This window comes from Ananas comosus, linkage group 3, assembly GCF_001540865.1.
Source record: "Ananas comosus cultivar F153 linkage group 3, ASM154086v1, whole genome shotgun sequence".
NCBI lineage: Eukaryota > Viridiplantae > Streptophyta > Magnoliopsida > Poales > Bromeliaceae > Ananas > Ananas comosus.
The window spans coordinates 16,049,563-16,076,597 of NC_033623.1; the positions used below are offsets into that span (position 1 = coordinate 16,049,563).

General features: G+C 34.6%; 3 protein-coding genes and 1 long non-coding RNA gene across 5 annotated transcripts; 2 read left to right on the forward strand and 2 right to left on the reverse strand.

Annotated features, from left to right (window-relative positions):
- Window positions 607-3,482, forward strand: LOC109708115 (B3 domain-containing protein Os04g0386900-like). 2 transcript variants are annotated; one of them, XM_020229718.1, is made up of 4 exons: window positions 607-777; window positions 876-962; window positions 1,704-1,850; window positions 2,993-3,482. In XM_020229718.1, the coding sequence occupies exons 3-4, from the start codon at window positions 1,737-1,739 to the stop codon at window positions 3,290-3,292; spliced, it is 414 nt and encodes a 137-aa protein (XP_020085307.1). In that variant the 5' UTR covers window positions 607-777; window positions 876-962; window positions 1,704-1,736; the 3' UTR covers window positions 3,293-3,482. The 2 variants fall into 2 exon arrangements, with proteins under 2 accessions (XP_020085307.1, XP_020085306.1); XM_020229717.1 differs by lacking the exon at window positions 876-962 and having other exon boundaries at window positions 608-777.
- LOC109708114 (mitogen-activated protein kinase kinase 10-like) lies at window positions 4,149-5,540 on the forward strand. Its single transcript, XM_020229716.1, has one exon. The coding sequence runs from the start codon at window positions 4,612-4,614 to the stop codon at window positions 5,533-5,535; it is 924 nt and encodes a 307-aa protein (XP_020085305.1). The 5' UTR covers window positions 4,149-4,611; the 3' UTR covers window positions 5,536-5,540.
- On the reverse strand, window positions 7,553-10,480 carry LOC109708116 (NADH dehydrogenase [ubiquinone] 1 beta subcomplex subunit 10-B-like). Its single transcript, XM_020229719.1, has 3 exons — window positions 10,123-10,480; window positions 9,948-10,036; window positions 7,553-7,909 (listed from the first exon to the last, which is right to left on the reverse strand). The coding sequence occupies exons 1-2, from the start codon at window positions 10,406-10,408 to the stop codon at window positions 10,011-10,013; spliced, it is 312 nt and encodes a 103-aa protein (XP_020085308.1). The 5' UTR covers window positions 10,409-10,480; the 3' UTR covers window positions 7,553-7,909; window positions 9,948-10,010.
- Window positions 15,644-16,333, reverse strand: LOC109707986. The gene is made up of 2 exons (XR_002215624.1): window positions 15,943-16,333; window positions 15,644-15,872 (listed from the first exon to the last, which is right to left on the reverse strand). It is a non-coding gene; the product is annotated as an uncharacterized LOC109707986 (long non-coding RNA).

Here is a 27,035-nt window from a genome sequence, read left to right on the forward strand (position 1 = left end):
GCAGTAGAAGGAGCAGCGCTTAGGCGAGGAGCAAGCGGAGTAAGCAGAGGAGGAGGTGTAAAACCGCGAAGGAGAGGGTGATGGTGAAGGCAATTGGATCGCTCCTCTAGCTTAAGCAAGAGCTTTTTCTTCGTATCTATATCCTATTCTACGAACATAGAGGGAGAGGAGAAGCGAAGCGCCAGAGTTCTTGGGAGGGTTTGGGCGNAATAATTAGGTAAATTTATTTTTTGCTAAGCTTAAGGAGTTAATAATTCATTGAACAATAATTTATTTTGTGTACTCTACAAAATTTTGATTAAAATATATTTTCTTATCTTGTACTCATTTATTTGATTTTTATACTTAGTTAAACTAAAAAATTTAACATATAATAAAATGCTTAAATTATTAAGTTTTATTAAATTACTAATAAGTCTGATAAATTTAATTTTTTTTAAAAAACTATTTAAAATTTCAAACATTTGGGAGTCTCCACACATTTTTACCCAAATTTCATTCGATCGTATAGGTCCATCGCTGACGTGGTGGACGAGGTCCACGCATAAGTTCTCGAAGACGACGGGGTCCGCTCCACGGTGAAGAGTGGAAGACCGCGTTGACTCTCGAGAGAAGAGAAAGAGAGAGAGGGAGCCACCCCCTCTCCCTCCGACACTTGAAGGACCCAAAAAAAAAAATACAATAATAATAAAAAAAAAAAATAATCCGACACTCTCGCCCTAAAAATCCCTTCACCACGGTCTCTTTTGCCACTCTCAAATATCATCCTTCTCGTAGGTAATTTCCATTTCTTAGCATTCCCCAAGTTTTATTTCTACAAATTTTGCATAGAAAATAAACTTTTTGTTTTTTTTTTTTATCCCTGTTAATTTAAGGTAGTAGCAGATGCTGTTAATATCAAAGTGGGTTTAATTTTTGCGCATGGCTCCATTCTTTGCTGTTGTTGTTGTTGTTGCTCGAGAGTAAGTTAAAAAGATCACCATGCGAAGTCCTAATGCTTATTATTATTTGGGTGAAACATTTGATTGTTGACACCAAGTTTTTAAACCCAATGTTTGAAGTTAATCTTAGCATGCAATTTTCTCCATGGGTGGATATGGGTTTTGAAATGTGATTAATTAATCTAATTTGCTCTATTCTTTGCCACAAGTTCCATTTTTCGTAGAAGATTAATGAATTTGATTACAGTGCTCTTCCCAGCTTCAAGATAGCATCATCAATATAATCGTTATATGTTTATTATACTATTCAGTATGAGGCGCTCTGTGGGTTTAAGTGTCACTGGTCTCATAGTTTCCTCTATCTATTCACACTTTAGCGTCTCGTTGATTAAACAAAGATGTGCATTACTTCAATTTGCAGAGCTCTTAAGTTTTGTTGTGCTAAAGGTTAAAGATGAAAAGGTTGTTACAGTGAGTTTATTTGTGCCATGGATGTTTAATTGTGTGTGTAATTGATGCTTTCCAATATTCCTTTTTTTTTTAATACTGTAATGAACTAAATTAGGGCCTCTGTTTATTCCTACTTTGTATGAGGAAAGAGTTTGATATTAAGATCTTCAATATTCCGTTGTTGGGCTTCAATGCTCCAGTTCAGTTATTAAAGAAGTTGTTGGCATGACTTTGTGTCTCTCATAGTGTTTCAGTTATTTAAGTAATCATTCAAAGTTCCACCACCTTATTGTGTTGTTTCTTTGGAGTCAGGGAGCTGTTGTCGGGTCTCACGTTTCTATCACGATGTCTGCAGAGCCTGCAGAATGCAAAGCACAAGATGAAGTTGTTCCGCTTTCAGGAAATCCATACTTCACAATAATTATCTCCAAGTCTCAAATCCAGCAACCCTTTAGATTGGTAATATAATATCTCACCTTGGAGTATGTATAAAATAAACATATAGCGACATGAACCTGCATGTGCAGATTTGTTTCTCTTGCCTTGCAGCTATTTTGTGTGTATATATATATATATATATATATATATGTGTGTGTGTGTGTGTGTGTGTGTGTGTGTGTGTGTTGCTTGATTGCTATTAAAGTTCTTTGGGAAGGCTTACTGTTCTAGTGTAGAATCTACTCAAATTGCTACAACTTGGAGCAAAAGCATTCATAGATGCTAATAGTTGGTGGGAAAAGAAGGGAACAATGTGTTGTTTCCAACTTTGTCTGACGAAAAGAAAGAATATGGAGAGATCATTCACAAATAAAGGTTAAGAAAAAATGATCTGAAGTAGAATTGGAAGTTATATCTTTGATTAGTAAAAAGAGAAAAAAAAAGAAAAAAAAAAGAAAAGAAAAAAGAGGAAACCAAAGAAAATTGAAAGCATGCGACTAAAGCTGTTAACCACAAAAGAAAAGGAGTTAGGTAATTAGCCTGAATAATATATCAAGCTGAACAACTGTACTGTGTAATCTGAATAAATAAGATAATTAGCAAAGAATTTTTCAAAAAGAAAAAGATAATAAGCAAAGAAAAGTGACTACTGAAACTAAGTAAACAGATGTACTATAGCAGTAATAAACAGAAAGTGTGAACGAATATATCAAGAAAAAGTAAGTTCCTCATTTAAGTTCCTTTGGTGTTAGCTTCCATTATTTGTTGTATTCTTTCTATGAATTCTGTAAATGTAAAATTTATCCATTTCACATCCTAAGTCTTACTGGCTATGAGATTGGAATGCACTAGCAGATGGACTTTTATTGATTAGCATGCGATGCATCCCAGCTTGATGCTAAGAAGCTTCGTCTTCAAAGAAAACGAAGAAGCAAAAAAAGGAAGTTACCGCAAAATTTTTATTTTTCGTTGCTAAACATGAACCCGCGGGCATGTAGATTGCAAAAAATCTGCCATATGGTACCCTATTCAATTGCATAGGCTTTTCAGTGTTAAAAAAACAAAATGAGTGAAGGTGTAAATAATTTAGTTTTTTCTTCTTCTTTTTTTTTTTTTTACCATGTAGTCTCCAAAGCATATATCATGGGATTTCTTCTGTATAGGTGGTTCCGAAGGAATTCCGTGAATTACTTCCACCTAGCCCGGTATGGCTCACCCTTTCTTGCAAGAACAAGACATGGGAGGTGAGATACTGCGGGGACCGTTACTTGAAGCGATTCGAGACTGGATGGAAGAGGTTTGCCATTGAGAACAATCTAGAGATTGGAGATGGGTGCGTGTTCGAGCTGATGGACAATGAGAACTTGAACTTTGGAGTTAGAGTTCTCAAAGGGGAAATTCCATCTCTGGTTAGGAACATCGAAGATGGTCGGAGCTCCGACAGCCCCATCATGATCGACTGAGGTAATCAACTTTATTATCTTGCTACTTTGTTTCATGTATTTAGGATCTACTAAGACTTGAGTTTAGCTTTGGTGTGTATTCCGTGTACGTGTGAAGTATCTATGTAAATGACTTTTAAGTTGTTGTGGTAGTGTCAACGGTTCAAGAAAGATAAGATTTATGTGGTGAAGAGGAATGAATTAATCTGCAGGCTACCTTATGTGCTGTGGTTTCAGCATTCAATGCGAAGTAACTAGTGTAGAAACTGTAAATTATTACCTCAGAACAATAATATATTTGGGCGTGAATGAGAGAGTGTACAAATTATTTGTTCCAAATTGAAAGCAAATTTCAGTTTGGTCAGGTAATGATAATTACATCAGACATTCCCATTGACAATTTTAAATGTAAGAAACAGGTTCGTTTGGCTTTATCTAATGCAACCAGTCCATATAACAGGCCAAACTGATTCGCAAGATTTTAATATTTAAATTCAATGAGAAGTTCGAAAATAAAATTAGTTGGCTTAACTGTTTAATGTGGCATTTAATTTATTACACCCAAAATTAAAGTCAAAATTTGAAACTGGAAAAAAAAAACAATCAATTTATGTAGCAAAAACAACTAATTTACATACTGATATATCGTGCCTGAGAATTGCATTTTACATCTCCACCTTTTCATTGCTACTATTTTATGTGCAAGTGAAATTGATATTTGCATCTTTGTCCCAGAAGCTGTCTATATTTGCACGTATACTTTCTACTTGTGCCGTGCATGATGTGTGAGCAGTGAAGCTCTTTGTTAAGTAAGGTTAATCACATGCATTAAATTACAATCTGCGGGTACTGCCAGGTGCCCCGTAAAATACTTTTTTCTATGTAATATGTTTGATATGTTTTAGAGTTTTGCAAATGCGATATCGAGTGCACCAATTGTGAGTTACCTACCAGCAGTAACAATACCTTTTGGGGTACGATTTTGTGGCGTGAATGGAGAGGAGTTAACAGGGTTCCTCCCCGCATACGCAGCAACAGAGTTAACGACGCGAGTCGCTGCCATCCAAGATCTGCCGATGACGTCAGCAACGGGAGCTGCGCAATCGGATCTCCCTCGCCCGTTTCGCCACCCGTCTCTCCCCGCATCTCCCGCCCTCCCCCTGCATACATATCCATGCATCCATCCCCCTCATGATCCTCCTTTAAAAATTGCTCATCTTCTCTTCCCAATTCCCATGCATGTCGATAATCACTGTTTCACATTACATATACTATACCCCGGCGGCCTTTTAGTCAGAATTTGAGAGAGGGAGGGGCGGGAGTGTGTGTCGGGGTGTGCCATGGTGAGCGAGCGAAGAATGCACGTAAAGCAAGCGCTGCTTGAAAAGCTCTGCTTGCCCACGCCCTCCATGGCCGCCGCCTACCCTTCCTCGCCCCAGCTGTTCAGCCTCTCCGACCTGGAGAAGCTCTCCGTCCTCGGCCACGGCAGCGGCGGCACCGTCTATTTAGTCCGCCACCTCCCCACCTCCTCCCTCTTCGCCCTCAAAGTCCTCCACAGCAACAGCAACAGCAGTACCAATCATGAGGCCGACGTCCTCGCCCGCGTGGAGGACTGCCCCCACGTCGTCCGCTGCCACGGCGTGCTCGACGTCGCCGGCCTCTGCTGCCTCGTGCTGGAGTACATGCCCGGCGGCTCCCTCCTCGACGTCCTTCGCGCCCGAGGAAGGCTCTCCGAAGAGCTCATCGCGTGGGTGGCCAAGTGCGTGCTCCGGGCGCTCCTCCACCTCCACGCCGCCGGCGTCGTGCACGGCGACGTCAAGCCCTCCAACCTCCTCATAAGCCGGCAGGGGGAGGTCAAGATCGCTGACTTCGGGGCCAGCCGATTGGCGACGTCGGAGGAGGCGGCGTGCGAGGAGGGCACGCGCGCGTACATGAGCCCGGAGCGGCTCGACTCGGAGGGGTTCCAAGGGGAGGCCGGGGGATTCGCCGGGGACGTGTGGGCCCTCGGGGTGGTGCTGCTGGAGTGCCTCGTGGGGCGGTTGCCCCTCGCGGGACCCGGGATAACGTGGGCGGTGTGCCTGGGCGGGGGCCCGCAGCTGCAGGTCCCCGAGGGGGAGGCGTCGCCGGAGCTGAGGAGCTTCGTCGGCAGGTGCCTGGAGAGGGAGTGGAGGAGGAGGGCCACGGCGGCCGAGCTCCTCGCCCACCCCTTTGTCGCCAAGTGCGGTGACTGCGCCACCGCCGCATGGACCCAGAAATTAATTTAATTAATAACTAGTTCGTTAATTAACTAGTTGATAGTGAGAGATTTTAATGCACGTACAATAAGGACGAACGAACAAAGAATATGAAAAACAACAAGGTGGGTTCTAATAATTTTCTTTTCTTTTCTTTTCTTTTTTTGTTTTCCGTTTCCTCTACAGTTGAAGAGCTGGTACTAAAAAGGACTGAACTCATCAGGAGCTGTAAGAAAACAGTTTTAGCTCACCATTACTAGGCGAGAATAATATCTATCCATTTGACTATGGTATTCAAACGTTCTATTTTCTCCTGCACCCGCTAAGCCATACATCATCCTCCTTAACTTCTAATAAAAAGTTATGGAGGTGACTGTCTCGTTAACTGAAAAACTGTCTGCAAAAGCAAGAAAGAAGGTGGATTAGGGATCAAAGACATGAAATCCATGAATGTAGCGTTACTCACCAAGTGGTGGTGGCGCTTCTTTACCGAGCCAAATCTTTTTTGACGCAAATTGATAAGTTCCTTTTACTACTCCAGAAGAAGGCCATTGCATGAGAGTATAGCCTTCGTCCCCTACTCCCAGTGGTGGTAGAGTATGGTACGTTGCCGTGAGTTGTTTATTTGTAGAGTAACCTTCGAGCTAAGCGATGGAAGAAACATCAGGATGTGGTCTGATATCTGGATCGGGAAAACCCCAATTCGTATCCTATTCCCGACCATTTTCGAGAAGATCACGAACAAAGAGGCCCGAATAAGCCAATGCTGGAACTCTAACGGATGGAGATGGCGCTACATCCGCCATGGCTTCCCAGTGTCCCAATCTGTCGAAAGCCGCAGACAGTACACGTTGTTGAAGGATCTGCTACAACTCCACAGTCCAAGCAATGGTGCTGACTTGATCAAGTGGCGATGGTCCTCCAGCCAGCAGTTCTCAGTCAGGTCACTCTACCAGTTCGCCTCAGATGCCGGAATGCGAATACCGATGTTCCAACACATTTGGAGCTTAAAAATTCCAATCAAAATCAAAGTCTTCATTTGGTTGTTACTCCGGAAAAGACTACCTACCGCTGACAAACTGCTCAACCGAGGCATGCCTGTAGACTCACAATGTATCTTCTGCGCGGTTCAAACGGAAAACTGCGACCATCTCTTTTGTAATTGCGTCTTCTTCAGATTCCTGCTACTCTGTATCGATGAACTGGAGACACCAGAGCACACCACGAGTGATGTCCGAAATCTCTGGATCGGAGCTTCAGCCAACCCCGTCAAGTCGAAGAGGTCAGTTTGCTTGACCCTTCTGGCAGCGATTTGGTGGGTGGTCTGGAGGGATAAAAATCACTCTATCTTTCGTGGATCGGTACCCAACGCTTCTCGTTCGCTAGAGTGTGTCAAACTACTCATGAGTAGCTGGTCAGCCGTGCTGTAAAGTGCTTCTTTACTTTCTTTTCTTCTTTTCTTTATTTCTTTTCTTCCCCTGCCTCCGCCCTCATCTTTTGCTTGTCACCCCCCCCTCCATTTTTTTGCCTGTATCTCGGAAGCCTTAGCTGCTTCCAACATGTACGCTCAGTTCATTTAACTTAATGAATGAAGCAGGAAGCTTACTACCTATTTCTCAAAAAAAAAGTTTATTTTCTTACCACAAGATAATAAAAGAGAAAGAAGCAGCAGCCCTGATTAAGGAGTTCAAATTAAAATCTTTAGACGTGAGCAGAAGTGGTTTGAATGGATGCCTCATCTATAAAAGAGTGAAAAAGTTCCTCCAAAAGTTGTTGATTTAGACCCCTCTGCATTCCAAACATAACAAAGGAATATCTAATTTAACTTCTTTTTTTTCTTCTTAATTTCAAATACAATACTTGACAGATAGTCAACCATAAAAAGAAAAACTAATTTCTAATTAGTAATTACCCACAATTAAAATACTAAAAATCATCAAAAAGATATTATTCTGCGAGGACCATTTTGAGGATATGCATATATAGTATGCTTATGGAGCAATAGTACCAAGGCTGTGGACTGTGCAACCTTCCCAATTCAAGTACATTACTAGGCCAATGAAGAACCTTTTTATTTTCACTCCGAAGCAAACACACGCAGTTCCGTGCTAGCCATTGATGCTCGACTTACTATATTGGAGATCACCATTTGAAATGAGAAGTAGAACCGACAAAATATGAGATCAGATGCTGTGCAAAGCAAACGGTAATAAATATTTTGTTCTTTTGACAACAAAAGAAAACAGAAAGGAGGAAGCAATGCAAACTTCTCCGTTATCCATTATTATGAAGTTCAACAAGTAATGGACTTCTGAAAACAGGCACCGCGTGCCGGGAAGTAAGTTTAAGAGACAAAAAACCATTTAAACAAGTGGTTGGCACTGCCCTCATTTACCCTGACCGCCTGCAAATAAGAACCACACAAGTATTATTCTTAAAATCATGTACATTTTCATAATTACTTTTATCAAATTTGGAACAAAGCAGATTCACCCCTACGAACCATAGGTTCTTTTCTCTCTATTTAAGCAGCTACTCAGTGAAAGACAAAAAAAAAGAAAAAGAAAATTGAAGAACAGTCATATAGGAGTTATAATTCACACATTAGCATAGACTGTTTTCTATTGTTAATGTCGAAGTCATGGTGCCGATATTTCAATACCTTATTTATCTATCTAGTTAAGTGATTAACAGACTCAATTCGGGAGCGCAGATTACTTTTCTCTTTTCTCACATCCAACAGACTTTGTTCCCCATGCCAATTTAATTTCTTTTTCCTTTTTTTGTAGGAGAAAATATCTATAATTTTAGTATTTGCGATATAAGCCAGTTTTATGTTTTCTCTATTATACACACCATCTTTCTCACCTTAGAATGTGCAGACATCTAGCTCTGATTCTACAACAGATCATATGGCAATTCATGGTCGTTAATTTTGAATTTGATCCTCCAATCATTTCCACTCCATCTGATTAGCGCTCTAGAACTTCTTCATCAACTGATTTTCAAAATCTAAGGCTCTAAAGGTACTCTTAAATGCTTCAAAAAACAGATGGTAAAATGGTAATGGAACAGTCATGATAATAGATGGCCTTGACGAGAAATACCAGATGATTACAAGACACAACCTATTATTCTACAAAAATCCTCTACTAAACAACCATGCTTAAGCCTACATTTTCAAGTAAACTACCTGATGTCATCTTGGTAAATTGACACCAGTTGCGTAAAACTGAAATTTTTTAGTACTCCACTATCAGACCTGTTTTTATGCCGCATTTCACAAATGTCCCTTCGTTACTGAAGGTCCATTTATCAGTTTGTTGTCGGGAAGAATAAAGAAAATTGGCTAAAGAAGTGTAAGAAGATTGAATATCCCAAAATCCAAGGAAATAAATCACCTCAAAGGTGAAATATGCCATCTTGAAAATCATAATTAGGACCTCAGGACCTAATTATCAAAGTATATCTATCATGTCCCAACATCCAAACAGGACCTCAGTGAACAAAAACAAGTTTTGTTACAGAAATGACAACTCAGCGTGAGCTAGAGTTCACAAGGCAATGAAATTTAAATACGTAAGTTAGATTTTAAGAGAGATCAGGGATTTTTGACATAAATATAAGATAAATTTGTGTAGAGTGAGCCCCTAGAAGATCAAGAGGATGTGGAATAAGGGGTTGATTTAAGGACTTTAGGCAGTGTTTGGGGATTCCTATGATTCCATCCCAACGAAGGGGGTAAATAATCCTTGATGGGTATTATAGTATGACGTGTTATCTCCTCCACTGTACTTCACTGGGGTTTAGCCAGGATAGAGCAGAATAATGCGCTGCCAATGGGGATATCATTATTCCATCTTACTCCATGGAATTACCGCCCTACGGCACCACTGCATAAGGGACAATTGGGTAGAGCCATGTTGGATGTAAATTCTACAAATCCTAACGGCATATAATCAGAGTAAGAGACGTTGAGTATACTTCTCACAATCCACTATCACTTCCCAACTAAACAGTATCTTAATGGACCAAATACTGAAGGAGAAACAAAAAAAAAAAAAGAAAAAAAAGAAAAAGGAATTTGATGTGCAGTGTCAAAGATAAATGAAGATTTTGTTCAGAAATGCCTTGGCAACCAGTCAGAAATTACGAAAGGCATCGATATCAATGTATATATTAGTTTAGTTCAGATGATAAAATAAGGAACCGACATTTTGGGGCGTGTGATTATGGTGATCAGAAAGATAGGTTGTGATTCAAAATCTATCACGCAGAAACAGAAGTTACAGAACATGCACGTAATTCGAATAACACTAATAACTGCATTAGCACCAATTGGAATCAAGAGATGTACACCACCGAATTAGACGAGAAAATGGACATAGCAAAGAAGTTCAGCGCAGCATCAGCACTAAATAAGAAGAGGAAAGGGGTCTCACCTCACCGCAGCTTAATTGACTTGTTCTCCTCCTTATTCTTCTTGAGAAGGGAGGAAGAACTAATCAATCATCAAGATCCTTTTTGGGCCCTGGAACGTGCCAACAGGAACAGATCAAAAACACGCAAAGAAACCCTAGAAGATGAAGGGAAGGAGATGGATGAGGAGATGGGGACCGTGGAGTTCGGGGGGGCGGGAGTCCTTGCCCCAGCCGACGCCGCGGGTGGCGTCGAGGTACTGGCGGGCGAGGTGGCGGCACTTCTGGATGTGGTTGACGCCCTCGATGCGGTAGCACCAGCGGAGGCGGTCGCGGAGGATCTTGGCCGTCTCGATCTGGATCCACTTCTCCCGCACCAGGTGCTCCCGCATCTCCAGCATCGCCACCGGGTCCCCGTACGGATTCGCCGGGTCGAACCCGTCCGGCGCCTGCTCGTCGAACTCCACCTTCGCCTTCCGCACCATGATCAACGCACGCGCGCACACACACACACACACTCTCTCTCTCTCTCTCTCTCTCTCTCTATCTCCACGGCTCTGGTGCTTCCCCAGTCGCTATTTAATCCGTGCTTCAAGATTCGTGCGTGATTTTGCCCCTTTTTTGGTCTCTTATTAAGAAAGCTTTTACGGCCCAGCCCTGCACAGCGAAACCCAACCCGTAAAGGACCGGCCCAAATTTCCCTCCTAGATTGCCGGCACTATTTTCCTGCTAATGCCTAGTTCGGCGTAAAACTAACCTAATAATTATTTTCAAATGTAAAAAAATTTATTTTTGCTTATTTGGCTCAACGTAAAATTACTTTTTATGAATTTGGAGAAAATTAAAGTTTTTATTTTCTTTTACTTATTTTCGACAAGAAATGAAAACTTAAACTGCATAAAATTTAGGTTAATTACACCGGTAGTTCCCAACCTTCGCACCAATTTTCACCTGAGTTCCAACTTTTTCTTTTCTTTTCTTTTTTTACAATTGAGTCCCTAATCTCTTAATTTTATTACAATTATGTTCCAATCGTTAAAAAAACTGTTAAATTAACATAATCGCCACGTCAGCGTCTATTTGGCAATCTTTTGTATGTCATCTTAGGTCCCTAAATTTTGCACGTTTTTTATGTTAGTCCATAAAAATAAAAATTCAAAATTTTAAATTTAAATTCAAAAATAAGATTAAAATTAAAAGTTTAAACTAACAAGAAATTAGAATTTTGAATTTGAATTTAAAGCTGAATTAAAATTTTGAATTGAAAATCAAATTTTAAATTTAAATTTATACTTGAATCTAAATTTTAAATTCAAACTTAAAATTTTGATTTTGATTTTGATATTTCAATTTACATTTAAAATGAAAGTTTTAAAACCGAAATTTAAATTTAAAATCTGAATTTAAATTTAAAATCATATTCAAAATTTTGATTTTAAATTTTAAATTTTGAATTTAAGATTTGATTTCAATTCTAAATGTGAATTTAAACTTCGAATTCAAATTCACATTTTGAATTTGAAATTTCAAATTGATGTTTGAAATTAAATTAGAATTTAGAATTCCAAATGTGAATTTGAATTTAAAATTAAAAATTTAAAATTAAATACGAAATTGGAATTTGAATTTTAATTTAAATTTGAATCCAAAATCAAATTTTAAATTTTAAATTTAAATCTTAAATTAATTTTTTTTTGAATTTATAAATTTAATGGGTTAATTACACCATTGGTCCTCAACATTTGCATCGTTTTTTAATTTGGTCCCAACCTTGTTTTTTTTGTAATCCGCTGACACAGCGCCATCGTGGTGCTAACACGACGCCTCCGTAATGCTGACATAGCGCCTCCGTGGCACTGACATGATGCTGACGTAGTATTTTTCGTCAATTTTAATAACTACCTAATGACTAGTACTTAATTGAAATAAAATTAAGAGATTAGGGACTTGATTGAAAAAAAAAATATTGAGGACCAAATTGAAAAATAGTGTAAAGGTTAGGGACCATTGGTGTCATTAATTTTAAAATTTTTTCATTTGTTACTTTTCCATCGAACCAAAAAAATATAGATTTTTTGTTTTCCTTTCAACTAAATAAATGATAATGAAAAATAATTTCCTATAAATCAAATACTATAAAATGTAAAAAAAAAAAAATCAATGAAAATTTTTTTCACAAAAAAATTATTTTTTACGATTTTACGCTGAACTAAACGGACCCTAAAAGTAGATGAAAACCCTCCACGACAGGTCTATTTAAATAGCCTTCTCATTTTTACTACTTTTAATAGGAAGCTTGTTAAATTTTAAATTTGATATTATAAACTAAGTAATTTTAGTTAAATTGAATGAAAGCTAATCAAATTTATTAATAATTTTCTCAATTAAAGTTTTGAATGATTTTCAATATGTTTTTTAAAAATAAAATTGATTATATGCTAATAATAAACAGAATTATTAAATTTAATTAAATATTTTGAGTAAATTACCTAGAATAATTTAATTTCAAGGATTAAAAATTAAAATAAAATTTCTTCAGGAACGATCGTTAGAAAAAAATAGTTAAAATAAACAGTTAGAATGGGAAGTGTCCAAACTGAATACGCCCCTGAAATTGATACCTGTGGTAATTGGACCTATCACCTATAGATTAGAATGGGAATAAAAGATTTTTTTTTTTTAAATCAATATTTTGCCAATTGCTATTAGTCTATTATTGTATTTGGCATTCACTAAGCCTTAATTTGATTCAGATATAAGTAAGAACTATTTATTTAAAAAATATATAAAAATTTAGGTATAAATAGGAATTAANATTAACTTGTTAAAATATTATTTTATTAATAATTAACATGTTGCTCCATCATATTATAAAATATTCCTTGTTAATTAATTAATTAACTTGTTAAAATATTATTTTATTAATAATTAACATCCTTAAGTAATTAATTTATTTATTAATTAATTTTCTGATTAAATAATTAATTATTTAAAGTACTTATTCAATAATCAACATTTATATTGATTAATTAATTTATAATTTGACTAATTTAAATATCTGATTGTTATTAACTAATTTATTTATTAATTTATTAAATTACTTGTGATTAATTAAAGAAAAATTTAGGCTACACTGTTCAAAATGAGCTATAATTAAGTCATTTTTCGTAAAGTTTTATCAATTTTATAATTTAAAATTATACATAAAGATTTTAAATTTATTTTATTAAAAATAATTTAATTTTTTAAATTGTTCAAGTTAAAAATTTTAAATTATTTTAGAAATATGCTTGGACTTTTGCTACATCAACCCTCATTAGTTGCTACATCAGAAATGAGGTCCTACACCTTACGTCATGTTAGATGACTAGCACTTCAAAATTGCACTTCAAAATTTAAATTTAATTTAATATGCGCAATAATAAAATATTTAAACAGCACAAATATATCTAATAAATTATATTCTTACATCTCTCGTAAAATTAAATATAGGTGTGTCTAGTGTCTACATTTGTAGACCCGCTACCGCAATCTGGAGGGCCGAGCAGGCAATTTGCCCACCAAAGGGATAAAAATAAAACAATAACAAAAAACAGTATTTCACTGTTTATGTACCTTACCTGAGGCATTTGAATCACATTATCTAAAATTCATAGATATTAAAAAAAACACAAATTTCGTTCATAGTAATAAAAAAATTAAAAATTTTTTATAATTCCTCCTACACTTAATTTGCACAATTATTATTGAAGATTATAAAAATTGCAAAATTTTATTATAGACCGAAATTTTATTATAGACCGATCCTTTGAAGATTATGAGTTTTGCTACCACAACCAATTTAAAAGATTCAAAACATCAGACTATCACACATTTTGGAACCTTTTGGTTGCGGGATCTTTTGGTTGCATGCAATTACAATTGCACAGCAGTTATAACCGCATACAAATACAAATTTAGTATTTGATTTAATCTATTTAACTTCAACTGCTACAGTAAAGACTGCCAGAAAAAATTCAACTAGTAATTGAAACTAAGCCCAAATTTACCATAGTTCATGAAAAAATAACTTTAAATAAAATATAAACTTACCTTCTCAAAAATAAACAAAAAATATTTTTTTTTTACATTCAAGTTAATTCTATCATCATATATACTAGTGTAGAGACCCGCGCGATGCAGCGGGTAGATAATAGAAATAAATTTTTAATATTTTAATAAAATTTATATTTACATTTTATAGAAGGCTATGACATGTTAAGCACAGTCAATTTGCATGACTAAATTCAGTTGTTAAAAAATAAAATAATAGCTAGAAGCATATGAAATACATAAATAATAATTTAACGTATCTGGCTTAAGAAAATTTTGGTTGGCGTCTCAGGCTCCAGTCTCCGCATCATACTTTTTAATCTATGAAAGAAATTTTGCCCACAACAGTGTCTACTCAAAAAAATGATCATAATATGAAAATAAAACAAAAAACATCAATATTAAAAAAACTAATATTTGTTTGGAGCACTTCTCTCACTCATCCAAACCTTATACATCTTCTTAATCTTCAGCTGGTAATTGCTCCTCGTGCCGAGTCATTGCTGGATTTCCATTATAACCTATGAACAAACACCTCATCTGTATCATCAAACTGCGATATCTAAACCGACACAGCCTTACCATCACATCAACCACAGAAACCCTAATTCTTAAATAATTTGATTTACCAAGAAGTTTCTGCGATTCTTGAGAAGTGAGCTCCCGCACAACATCCCCGCGAAGAGGAGGCTAGGACGGTGCTCCCCTCGGCCTAGTTGCGGGCGCGCGCGAGCCGTGCGAGGAGGCAGCCGAGGCGGCGGCGGTTCATGGCGAGCGACGGCTGCGGTGCAGACCGACCTAGTGAGCACTTATATGGGCCGCAACATAGCCGTATCAGCCACTACCTCCCATTGATTGTGACAACTTCTTCACCAGGTGAACATCACGATCAATTGTAGCCGACATCTATTTTCGCCACCTTCGAAGTCTCTTTCGCTCTTTTTCTCCTTAATCTCTTTCTCTCTACCAGGTAAAGCAATTGAAGTTCCAAATTGGAGGGGAGTGGATTGGAGTTACAATGCTCACTAATTTGTGAAATATAATGCATGTAATTAAATGTGGAGAGGTGAAGAGTTGAGCATTTAGAAGTGGAGATTAATGGTGGAGGGGAATGGATTGGAGTTACAAAGGTCACTAATTGATAGAATATGATGCAATGTAATTAAATGTGGAGAGGTGAAGGGTTTAGCATAGCATTTAGAAGTGAGGATTAATGATGGAGAGGAGTGGATTGGAGTTACAAAGCTCACTAATTGGTAGAATATAATGCATGTAATTAAAAATGGAGAGGTGAAGGGTTAAGCATTTAGAAGTGGAGAAGAAACGTAAATTTTATATTAGGGATTCATATAAGAGATGGATATTATTTATTAACCTAAGAATGAAGGATTTGTTGCCACGTGGTAAGAAATATTGTGGATTCATTATGTTTAATAGATAATAGATAAAGATAAAATTTACAAAATTATTTCCTAGCTGCACACAGCCAAACAAATTATTTGTACTATATGAAGCCAAATTTAGATATAAAACTAGCAGAAGCATTAGAAAAAAGCAAAAATCACGAGTAAATGAGTCCTTAGACAGACTTCAGCATAAGTTATTATAACATACGCTTATACGGCCTCCTACATACTACAAGTTCCATCATAAGTTAAAACACAAGTAAAGTAGAACATCACTGGAATAGCGGAAACCTCCAGAGACCCGCAAGACTAAAATCTACTCAACAGCAACAGCACCATCCGGACCAATATTTTGGAGTGGCTGCCTGCATAGCAGACAGAGTTTCTTCTTCTGGATCTCTTGCCCGCTAGTAGCACCCACCTCTGATGGAAACTGTGTCGATTTGCCAAGCTGATGGACAGAAAGTTAGAAATTGAAATGCTGCACTGTTGAGAGAAAGAGAACGGGTCAGCTTGCTCACCTCATTTGCCCTGACCTCATTTGCACTGCTTCTCACTACCCTCCGGCAATAATTTCCAACTATCTCCTCATGTGTCATGTCGAAAAACTTGTTTAGCCCAACCCGGGAACGTGGTCCCTTAACCATTCGCTTCTCTGCACGGCACTTGTTTATAAAGTCCACATTTTCGCAAAAGATTGCAAATCGCCGCTCCTTCTCCGCAGCATCCGCATACGTGCGTTTGTACTTTTTGATCAATAGCTCAAACCTCCCTCACCTCACCATTTCTGTTGCCCAAGAGACGGCCTTGCCGGTGAGTCCATTGGCAAAGGTATTCATGCTGCTGCTGAGATGGAAAATAATTGTTTGTTTCGGTAGATCGAAAATAGAGACTCCAAGGAGAAAAAGAAATCCAATAGACACATAGTATGAGGAAATCAATAGAATTCGAATGAAAAGTACTCGGGCAGTATTCATTTAGAAATGAAATCTTTTTATTTCTAAAAACTTGTTGAGAAATACTCCAAAATCTTTCAGAATTATTTACTTAAAATTGCATTAACTAGTGGAATCAAACAATAGGTAAACAAGATCTGCAATCTCTATAATTCTAGAATTTGCAGCAGCCGGATAGGACATAAAGAAGATAAAGTCGAATGTAATAACCCTAAAGAGGAAAATATGATTCAACACATCTGACTTGCATCAGGTGTACGACAAAAGCAGACGCATAAAAATTAGGTCAGAAAATGAAACTAATCACAAACATGTCAAATTAAAGTCGAGAAACATCTAAATTCTCTTCAACAAAAGATAACTATCATAGGCCCAAAAATGACAATACCCTATGTCTGGCGCACTATGTATACAAATGCCAAAGAAAACATAGATCAGATCAAGCGTACGACTCCAAATTGCTTGGCCAACAAAAAAAAACAGAACAAACATAAAACTGTTTGGAGCAAGAAGAAAACATTTTAATGATTATCATCCTAACCACACATCCCTTCATCCAATGGCCGAAGACCTAATAGCAAGTGGTTAGTATTATTAATAATATAGTAGATTTTTTCTATATGTATATATATTTCGAGCTTTTCGAGCTTAATTCGAGCGAGCCCGGTAATACTCATGCTTGGCTTGAAATTAATTTCGAGCCTAAATTTAGGCTCAAGCTTGACTTGAAATTAATTCGAGTCGAGCTCGAGCGAGCCGAATATCGAGCCGAACGCGAGTCGAACATGAGGCAGCTCGCTCATTTGCCAGCCCTAGTTAGGATGATGTGGGCCCTTTAGGATTGAGTGAGTGGTTGATTGAATAGTATAATCTAACGGGTAAAAATAATTAAAGATTAAATCTAATGGTTTGGTGCAGTTTACTCAATTGCAAATGCATGACTCAATTCTGTATCTGGTTTGGTGCAGTTTACTCAATTTTATTCTAAGCTGGCTGAGGATGGAAGGTATTCATTATTACTTTTGTGATGTATTGCTTTATCTATGATTACTTCCTGCAAATTCTATCTTGTAAATTTGTTGCGCTCTTGCCACTAATTTGAAGATCGGTATTCTTTTCATTTTTCTTATTTTTATTGGTAGTTAGTGGAGCTATGAAGTTAGATTGTATTGTAACTTTGCATAAGTTTCTTTTTCCTGCTAGTTAGTGGAGCCCTAAAGCTCCATTTTAGATCTTTAGGTATCGTTTGGTTCGAAAATAAGTTAAAAGTGACTATTTCAGGAATAAATATAAAAAAATCGTTACAACACAATTGAAAACATAAGAAGGCTAGTTATTTTGTATTAGATCAAGCTGGAGGGTTTAATTGTAAAATTTGGAAGTCAATGACTCAATAACATGGAAGCGAAATAAAATTGGGCCGGTTTCTTTGTGGCATAATGTTGGACATGTCCAAAACTCCCTTCATCACCATCTCTTTTTCCACTCTCAAATATCATCCTTCATGTAGGTAATTTCCATTTCTTAGCATTTCCCAGGTTTTACTTCTACAAATTGTGCATAGATATATAATAAACTTTTTGTTTTTTTTTTTTTTTTTGCCCCTGATAATTTAAGGTAGTAGCAGATGCGGTTAATATCGAAGTGGTCTTAATTTTTGTTGCTTGAGAGTAAGTTAAAAGATCACAATCCGAGGTACTAATGCTTACAATTATTTGGGTGAAACATTTGATTGTTGATACACGTTGGCATCGTTTTGTCCATAGCTACTCGGACACCCAAATAAGTGTGTTTCGGGGCAATAGGTGATGGTTAGTAGGCGTTGGTATACTCTAGGACACTTTTTGGGTTAGAAAAGTGTTCCGACGGGTTGCCGGGCAATTCCGGCGAGTTTCGGGATGCGGTATTAGACACTGATTGCTCGGTTGATTTTCGGGATAGAGATAGATGTTTATGAGTATATTAGGGTTAGCATTTTCCTTCATCATGTGGATTGTGATTCAATGGTTTCTATCATAGGTCCAGGTGACTTGGAGTACTTTTGGAGCTAGGTACTTCATTCTGAAGTCGATTTAATGGTGTCTGCTCGATGACTTCTTTCTTTTCTTTTTCTTTATGATTACATAGTATATCATGAGTATAGATCTGTTGAGTATTTTGCACAATACCTGATTCTTGTTGGTCAGCTCAGTGATCGTGTTCATCTCATTGCTATCATGATTAGTCTACTGATAGAGTAGCATTTCTGTGATTAATTATCATAGCATGACTTTTTGATGGTGATATCTTGTACATGATGATTTGATTATAAAGATCTGATAGGACAATAACATGGGGACATTCTTTTGAGAATATTAGACCTGATTTGGTCGGACATAGTTGTTGATTACTCTTTCGACTATTTGTCATCGTTGGCCATAAAGCATATATATTGCACTGATTGTCACAGTTCGTGAGCATTTTCATGTATACCAGCGGTTTTATCTGTTGCAAGAGAGTGTTTTTTTTTTTTTGAAAAAATAATCGTAATTCTAACCTATGAGCCCTATGCGGCTTATTGCTAGAGTCATATGCCAGTTCTAGCAAGCATGGCATACCTTAAGGTGCTTAGACCAATATAGCAATTCATTGAGTGTATTTGAAATATCTTTTTCTGTTAACACATAGTTGTTTTTTATTTCTCATTGCAGTAGAGGTTGTTTATACTATTGTTTATAGTTGTTTTCATTTCAGCTATTGTTGTTACTATACCAGTATATCTGTTGATTATAGTTGTTCATTGATTTTCTATCTTACCTTACAGTAGTAGCTAGCTACTTTTACATTCATTATTAGCTGTTACTTCATTACTACTGTACTTAATTTACTTGTTCACTACTGCTAATTATCTCCTCTATTTGCCATATATACAGGTTGCCTTCATTCACTTGCGGTACTCACTGAGAGGGGGAGGCTTGTTTACATGTTCTCACTCCTCACCCTCTTTCAAGTAGCTCAGGTGGTGAAGGTCGATATGATGTATGAGAATGGTCTTAGATAGCGGCGTGTTGGATTGGTCTCGCGTCGGCCATCATATTCCCACGCTTAGCTCAATTCTTGATTTCTGTTAGATTAGTCCCTTGGTTCAGATCTCTTAATTAGTTTAGTCATTATTTGCTAATTAAAATAATAAAATGATAGTGGGGATTGAATCTTTGGTTAATTAGTTCTTAAGTAGATTATCAGTTTTCTATGATCATCTCTTTGTTAGCAATTTTTAGTTTACTCTTTCTTCATCTACCTGCTGGTTGTTATAGTTGTACCTGTGTGTGGTTGTTTGTATGGTTGGTAATTGCATTCACGTGCTACGTTGTGCATGTAAAAAGAAAATTATGCCCCTTTGGTTAGGAAATTTTTTATCCATGTGATAGGTTTATGCACGTCACGGGGGTGTTCTTTAAAGGTGTTTTAAAAAAATTTTACACGTTTTTCTGCTAGCTTTGCTAAAAAGAATTTTCGAAAAAAACTCCGGGCGTAACAAAAATCTTGTTAATTTTAATAACTATATTAGTTTTGAATGATTAAAACTATTCAATGTAATACAATTATTGATATATTTTACAAAATTTATAATTTTAACTTATTAAAAGACCTGCATGTAGAAAAGTAGAAACTTTGAGCACCTATTCTTTCATGAACTATATATATTATTATTTACTAAAAAAATTTCGACAATCTTTTATTGAAGTATTCAGAATTTAAATAATTAAATGACATAGATAAAGCTGTTCAAGAATTCAACTCTCTTGACTAATGCAAGTCATAGTAGATAATTAAATTTAAATTTAACATATATTGACCATTTAATTTTCTCGCAAAAATAAAACTTTTGTAATTTCGAAACAGATTATAAAACTTCATATTTCATCGTTATGGTTGTACATAATTTCGAAACAGATTTTAAAACTTCATATTTCATCGTGAATGCTTTTGTAATTATTGACAAATCCCTGTTATACTTTTTTTTTTTTCTCTTTTTTTTTTTTTTTTTTTTTTTTTTGAGGAATACGGTAGCAGCTACCAACATTTCGTTCAATCTAAGTCTAGATGAACTAAACGTACAAAATTCGGTGCAAACAATCCTTATATTGTTACATATTCCGAAACCAGATTTTAAAACATCATAGTTCATCGGGTTAAATTTTGTAATTTTTTATTTTATTGAAAACATGCACTTTTGCACTTTGCAAGAATTAGTACTAGAATGTTAGCCTACAGTTAGTAATCACCAAAGCTAGTATTGTTGCATTGGTTACTAAATCTTTTACAAAAATTTTTAGCTCCATGCCCCCTATCTGTCGATAATTAAACAGTACTCGCTTGGTTTAATTACTAAATATTACTACTTTTAAAACAGCCGGTTCTTTTTTTTAGAGATACGATATGAGATGATGCGAAATTTAATTAAACCATCCAGTGTAAAACTTAAATTATTTTGTTATCTAATCAGAAAAATCGGAAGTCCCACTAAGAACGAATATTGACTGAGAAATTATTTAATATGAAAAAAAAAATGTCCGCGTACGCTTATCAAATATTTTACAGAGAGAGAAAATTACAAAAACAAGGATCCTAGCAGAAGGCGACTCTTTTTTGCGCCTTTCTTGGTTCAGCAAAAGAGAGACTAATCAAGGAAAGTCTTTTCTTGTACGTCCTTTCTTACAAAAGATGCATTGGGGATAATCAGGAAAATAATTTTTCTTTAACTCCTTTCTTACAAAGATTGCAGTTGGACAGTAAGATTCAATTTATAAGAAGTTTATAAACGCACAAATTAATTAGTACCCAACCACTTTAATAAAAAGTAACCTCTTACCTAAAAACAGTGCATTCTCCAGCGTAAAGGAGAAATTTTTTCGGGTTTCTTTTTATGATTTAAATGCCATAGTTTTCCCAAAAAAAGAAAAAAAAAATTATTTTTTTTTTAAAAAAAATCTAACAGCATAAGGTAACACGGTATTGTGTGGTTTGAGTATAAACCACATCATCGCAGGAAATTATTATAGATTCAGGTATAAATAAAACCTATATTGCAATTTTACGTTGAACACCAAAATTAAGTACTGCTCCCAAAAATAATAAAAAATATGTTGTTTTCTGATACGATATATATATTATTGTTTAGAATTTTATATTTAGATTAAATTATTTATTTAATTTTTATTTTTATAAATTATTATAAATTTCTATGATATTACTCCTTATCTGTATACTTTCTTTAAGTTTCAATATTTTTATATTTTTCTACTTTAAATTTAAGATCAAATTTAAATTGAAAAATATAAAATAAAAATTTAAAAATTTAAAAATTTAAAATATCAAATTTTAAATTTTAAATTTAGAATTTAAAATTATAACTTTAATTTTTATATTACAAAATATAAATATTAAAAATTTTATATTTAAAGTTTAAAGTTTAAACTTTTAAATTTAAAAATAAAAATAGAGGTAGGAAAAATTAATAGGGTAAACTTCAAATACTCCTGTGGTTTCACACTTTCTCATTTTAATACTTTATAGTCTAAAGTGTATCAAGTTAGCCCCTATATATATGGTTTAGCACTTTCTCACTTTAGTACCATGTGGTTTAAAGTGTATCAAGTTAGTATTCTATGATTTCATTTTTCTTTTTTTATTATCCATTTTACTATTTTTTTTTCGATAAATCAGTGACAAAATTAAAACTAAAAAGTACTAAAGTGAAAATTTGATAAACCTAAGTAGCTATCTGATTTTTTTTATATAATTTAATGAAATATTAACAGAGAAAAAATAATCAGTGAGACAGTGACAAAGTTAAAACTAAAAGATACTAAGGTAAATATTCGATAAACTTAGGGGTGTTTGGCCTAACTTTCAAAAAGCACTTTGGATTGAAAAGTGATTTTCCGCCTAATAAATAGTTTGCCAACCTCATTTTTAAAATTTGATTCAAAATCACAAAACTGATTTTGAAGGCCTCAGAATCAGAAAGAGAAAAAAACTACTTCCAGAAATCTCATTTTGATTTTGGACTCAAACTTCAAATTTTTATTTTCATTTTCAATTCAACGTTTAAATTTAATTTTAATTTTAAATTTTAACTTTTAAAATTCAAAATTTGAAAAATAGATTTCAAACATTTAATTTTAAATTTCAAATCTCATATTTTAGATTTTAAATTTTCAAATTTTAAAATTAAAATTTTAAAATTTCAACTTAAGATTAAATTTAAAATTTGACATTTTGAAAACTTAAAAATTTTAAATGTTAAACTACAAGTTTTAATCTTCAAATTATAAAATTTAACAAATTAAAATTTTAATTTTTTAAATTTAAATCCTATATATTAAAATTTAAATTTTAAATATTCAAATTTTAAATTTTAAATTTCATAATTATTTTATATTTTAAATTTTAAACTTTTAAATTGTAAATTAAAAGTTTTAATTTTCAAATTATCAATTTTTAAAATTTAAATTTTAAATTTTAAATATTCAATTTTAAATTTAAAATTTTAATTTTAAGTTTTAAATATTCAAATTTTAAATTTTAAATTTTAAATTTCATAATTATTTTATATTTTATATTTTAAATATTAAATTTTAAAATTTTAAATTTTAATTTTAAATTTTAAAATTTTAAAATTTTAAATTATTTTTTACATTTTAAATTTTGTGAAATTTAAAATTTTAATTTTAATTCAAATTTAAATTTAGATTTTAAATTATTTTAAAATAAAATTTAATAAAAATACTAATTTATGCAAACATAAAAAAAAATTTTGCCAAACAGTTTTTCAAAATTATTTTAGAAAAATCACTTTTATTTAAACTCGGCCAAACGCTCTATAGCTTTTAACCAAAATCACTTCTCCAAACTAAAATCACTTTTTCAGAAATCATTTTTTCAGAAGCGAGGCCAAACAGGCCCTGAGTCTTTGCTTAAGGGTGGTAGCTCCCCCTCAAGCGGTGCATTCCGGAATTATCACCACGGGAGCGCGGTCCCTAAAGACGGTCCCTCGGGTCTTGCAGTGCTTAGAGCCTCCACGATCAAAAAGGGATTTTGAGTTGTTGAGTTCGAGGAGAACTGGGTGAACCTCGATGCAATTGGGTAAAAGCCAAGTGAATGTACATTAAGCGTTATGAGCTATAGATTGAGTATCCCTGTCGAGTGGATTTGGGACTGAGGTGTATGTGAGACGTCCATTACCTCGAGCCTGGTATTGGTGCGGTATTCCGCAGTTGATTGACTCGAGACCGAGTCGGGTGGTTAGCTTGGCTAGGGTAGAGAAAAACCTTAGAAGCAAGTAACCAATGATTGTAAAGTGACAAGATGTATAAAATTATGGAAAAGCTATGAATAGCATGATAGAAAGTAAAATCCTTCATTCTACTTGTATAGTTGCATGATTCGCATATAGCATGGCATTATTGCATTCGTNAAGTAATTGTAATGAGGAAAAATAAAATTTTTTACCAAATTCATTAGCAATTTTATCTAATTTGATAATTTTAATAAATTAATTTGATGTAAATAAACCTAGAGTAATTAACAGTTAACTACTAATAACTTATTAAATTTAATATAATTTTGAACTTAGCTAGGTATAAAATCAGATAAAAGAAAGGAATAAAAAAGAAAAAGAAGATAGAAATGGCTCTCTTTTCAACCGTTGAGAAGGGCCAAAAGTTCTTTGGCGCCGATCGCTCCTTGTTGTGGGAATATTGGGTGCACTTGCAAGTAACTTTTGTGATAATTTTTTAAGATTTAGAATTTACATTCTGGGGTTTAGAATTTTGATTTTCACCAGTATTTTTAGAGCTTAAGAGTTTTATTTGATTGTATAAATATAATATAAAATATTTTTAAAGTTAAAACTCTAAATCGTAGATTTTAAACCCTAAATTCAAATCCTAAACTCTAAAAAAATCTAATACCTGAAACCCTTTTAATCTAAACTAAACCCCTGAAATCTAAACCCTTTAATCAAAAGATTGAAAAAAATAAAAAAGGGTTAAATAAATAAAGTTAGGGTGTATGGTGCATCTGGTGCCGGTGCACCAGGTGCATCTAATAACTTCCTCCTCAATCCCTGTGGGGAGAGCAGTGATTTGTCCGTTGCGGGAGTATCCGTACAGTTTGTTTTACACCTGCGGCTCCACTCTTCTCCGAGCTCGCAAAAAAAAAATATTTTATTTGATCTTTGCCCTATTTAGCCTACTATTCTCTTTTACGTCGCGGAGGTGCAGTTCCCTTTAAACTCTCTCCCACCATTGGATAGATGATAGTTTTTCAAAACTCTACAAAAAAAAAAAAAAGAGGAACTCTTAAGAACCCTAAGTACCTCCGCCTCACTCCTACCTTTTATCTCCTCCTCTAGCACCTTTTAGCTCATCGCCGCCCTCTCCCACCCTGTCCGCAGCCGCAGCTCATCTTCTCTCCAACCCCCTCCCTGCAGGCCCGTCTCACTCTTCCGTTGCACTCCCAGCCACCCTCTCTCCCTCCTTCCCAGCTGAAAGATGAGGCCGTCTATCACGCACGTTTTCAAGAGCTACAGGAGGGCCACCCTCATTCTAGCACAGGTAGTAGCACATTTTTCAACTCCTTAATTTTCTGGGTGCCATAATCTCTTAGTTTCTCCATTTTTAAAAAGACAAAATGGTATATGATCGAGTTCTTTGTGTGTTTCTTTTTTTCTTCTTTTTAGTGATGTTTTATTTAAGATTTTAAATTCTTATTATGAATGAAGGTCACCTTATTTGATAAATAGAATATTATTGTTTCAAAATACATGATAAGAAAGTAGTAATTAATATAAAATGTATTATAATACAGTCATATATATATATATATATTCAAGAGTTACAGGAGGGCCACCCTCATTCTAGCACAGGTGGTAGTACATTTTTCAACTCCTTAATTTTCTGGGTGCCATAATCTCTTAGTTTCTCCATTTTTAAAAAGACAAAATGGTATATGTTCGAGTAATTCTTTGTGTGTTTCTTCTTTTCTTCTTTTTAGTGATGTTTTATTTAAGATTTTAAATTCTTATTATGAATGAGGGTCGCCTTATCTGATAAATAGTATATTATTGTTGCAAAAAACATGATAAGAAAGTAGTAATTAATACAAAATGTATTATAATAGGGTCATATATATATAGGTTTATCATTGTGCAGGACCAGATTATTGAGAAGAGTTATTATATATTTTGCTTCCTGTTAAGTCATATATCAGTTGCTGCGGTTGTATTCCTGTATGTTTTCTTGTTTAATCGAATTGGTTTTTCAAACTATTATCAACGTGTGAGTTCTTTTCAAAAAAATAAATATAATTTTTCATCATAGGACAATTCATCTACCTGTATCTTCCGTTTCAATAATTATTTCTAGCCACTTTTTATAATGATCTTATCGCTCTTTTTTAATTTAAAAATTCAAGTAATTAATCTAAACTCTAGATGTCCTAAGATTGACATTGCCTAGAACAAGCAGTCTTTTCCCTCTTCCTATTAAATGGTTCATTATATTTTAATGGATAAATTTTATTTTATCCAATATAAGTTAATACAACATTTCACTTACTAATATTTTTTTTATTTTTTATTAGCGTCTATACACCACCTCGAGTCGGGGAAGTACATTTCGTTATGCGCATGCTGTTGACCTCCCAGCCCGAGTAGACTGGAGAGAGAGGGGGGTCGTTACTCCTGTAAGAGAAATGCTAATCGACGGTAAGATTTTATTCCAAGAAAATAAATAGAATTACTATTTTTGAATAATTGTTTTAATATATATTGGATCTTATATTATTTTAAAGAAATATGTTTTATCGTTCCGTTTATGCTGTTCAATCTGCCATTTTAATTAGTTTATTTTTATGAAATGAAAATTAATGCTTATTATACACATATGAAATTTGTCAAAATTTTAAATCTCACTGTTCAAGTCGTTAATATAAAAAAATGCACATAGAGTAATGAGATTAGTATAAAAAAATTGATGCAAAATCTTTAAATTATAAGATTACTTCTACTTTTGAATTAACAAGTACATTCCACTACTTTTTAATGATAAACTGTGATCTAAAGTAGGAACTTTTACAAAAATATCAATTTATTTAACAAATTTGTATTTTAATTGATCACAATGATGGTCGAAATTAAAGCTACCATTAGGGTGCCCTTTTTAACATGAGCATGCATTTTTCATATAGTTTTTATGATTTTTATAATCTAACATTATACGGAATATATAAAATTATTTTATTAAAAGTAACTTGATTTTTAAATTATTTTAAATGAACTTTTGAATTATTTTAGGAACATGCTGGGCTTTCGCTACCTCAGCCGCAATTGAAGGTTTGGTCAAGATAAAGACCGGCCATTTAATCGAATTATCCACGCAGTATATTTTGGATGGTTTTAGTAAGGGATGCAATGGCGGGTCTGAGCACGATGGTTGGGAAGTCGTGCAAAAGCGTGGTTTAGTTACTGAGCAAGCTTATCCTCACGTAGGTTGTAGGTGTTTGACATTGTCTAGAAATTTTAATAGGCAACTCGACTATTGTGTGTCTAGACAGTTAGTGCATCTAGATAAAAACATAGGGTTTAATTATATTACCGTTAATATTCGGGG

Excerpts from the sequence above, each read along its gene's own strand:
- LOC109708116 (XM_020229719.1), bottom strand. The coding sequence starts at position 10,408 with ATGGTGCGGAAGGCGAAGGTGGAGTTCGACGAGCAGGCGCCGGACGGG. Across the intron at positions 10,037-10,122 it reads CCGCCCCCCCGAACTCCACG|GGCCCAAAAAGGATCTTGAT; the intron begins GTCCCCATCTCC and ends GGCACGTTCCAG.
- LOC109708114 (XM_020229716.1), top strand. The coding sequence starts at position 4,612 with ATGGTGAGCGAGCGAAGAATGCACGTAAAGCAAGCGCTGCTTGAAAAG.
- LOC109708115 (XM_020229718.1), top strand. The coding sequence starts at position 1,737 with ATGTCTGCAGAGCCTGCAGAATGCAAAGCACAAGATGAAGTTGTTCCG. Across the intron at positions 1,851-2,992 it reads TCCAGCAACCCTTTAGATTG|GTGGTTCCGAAGGAATTCCG; the intron begins GTAATATAATAT and ends TCTTCTGTATAG.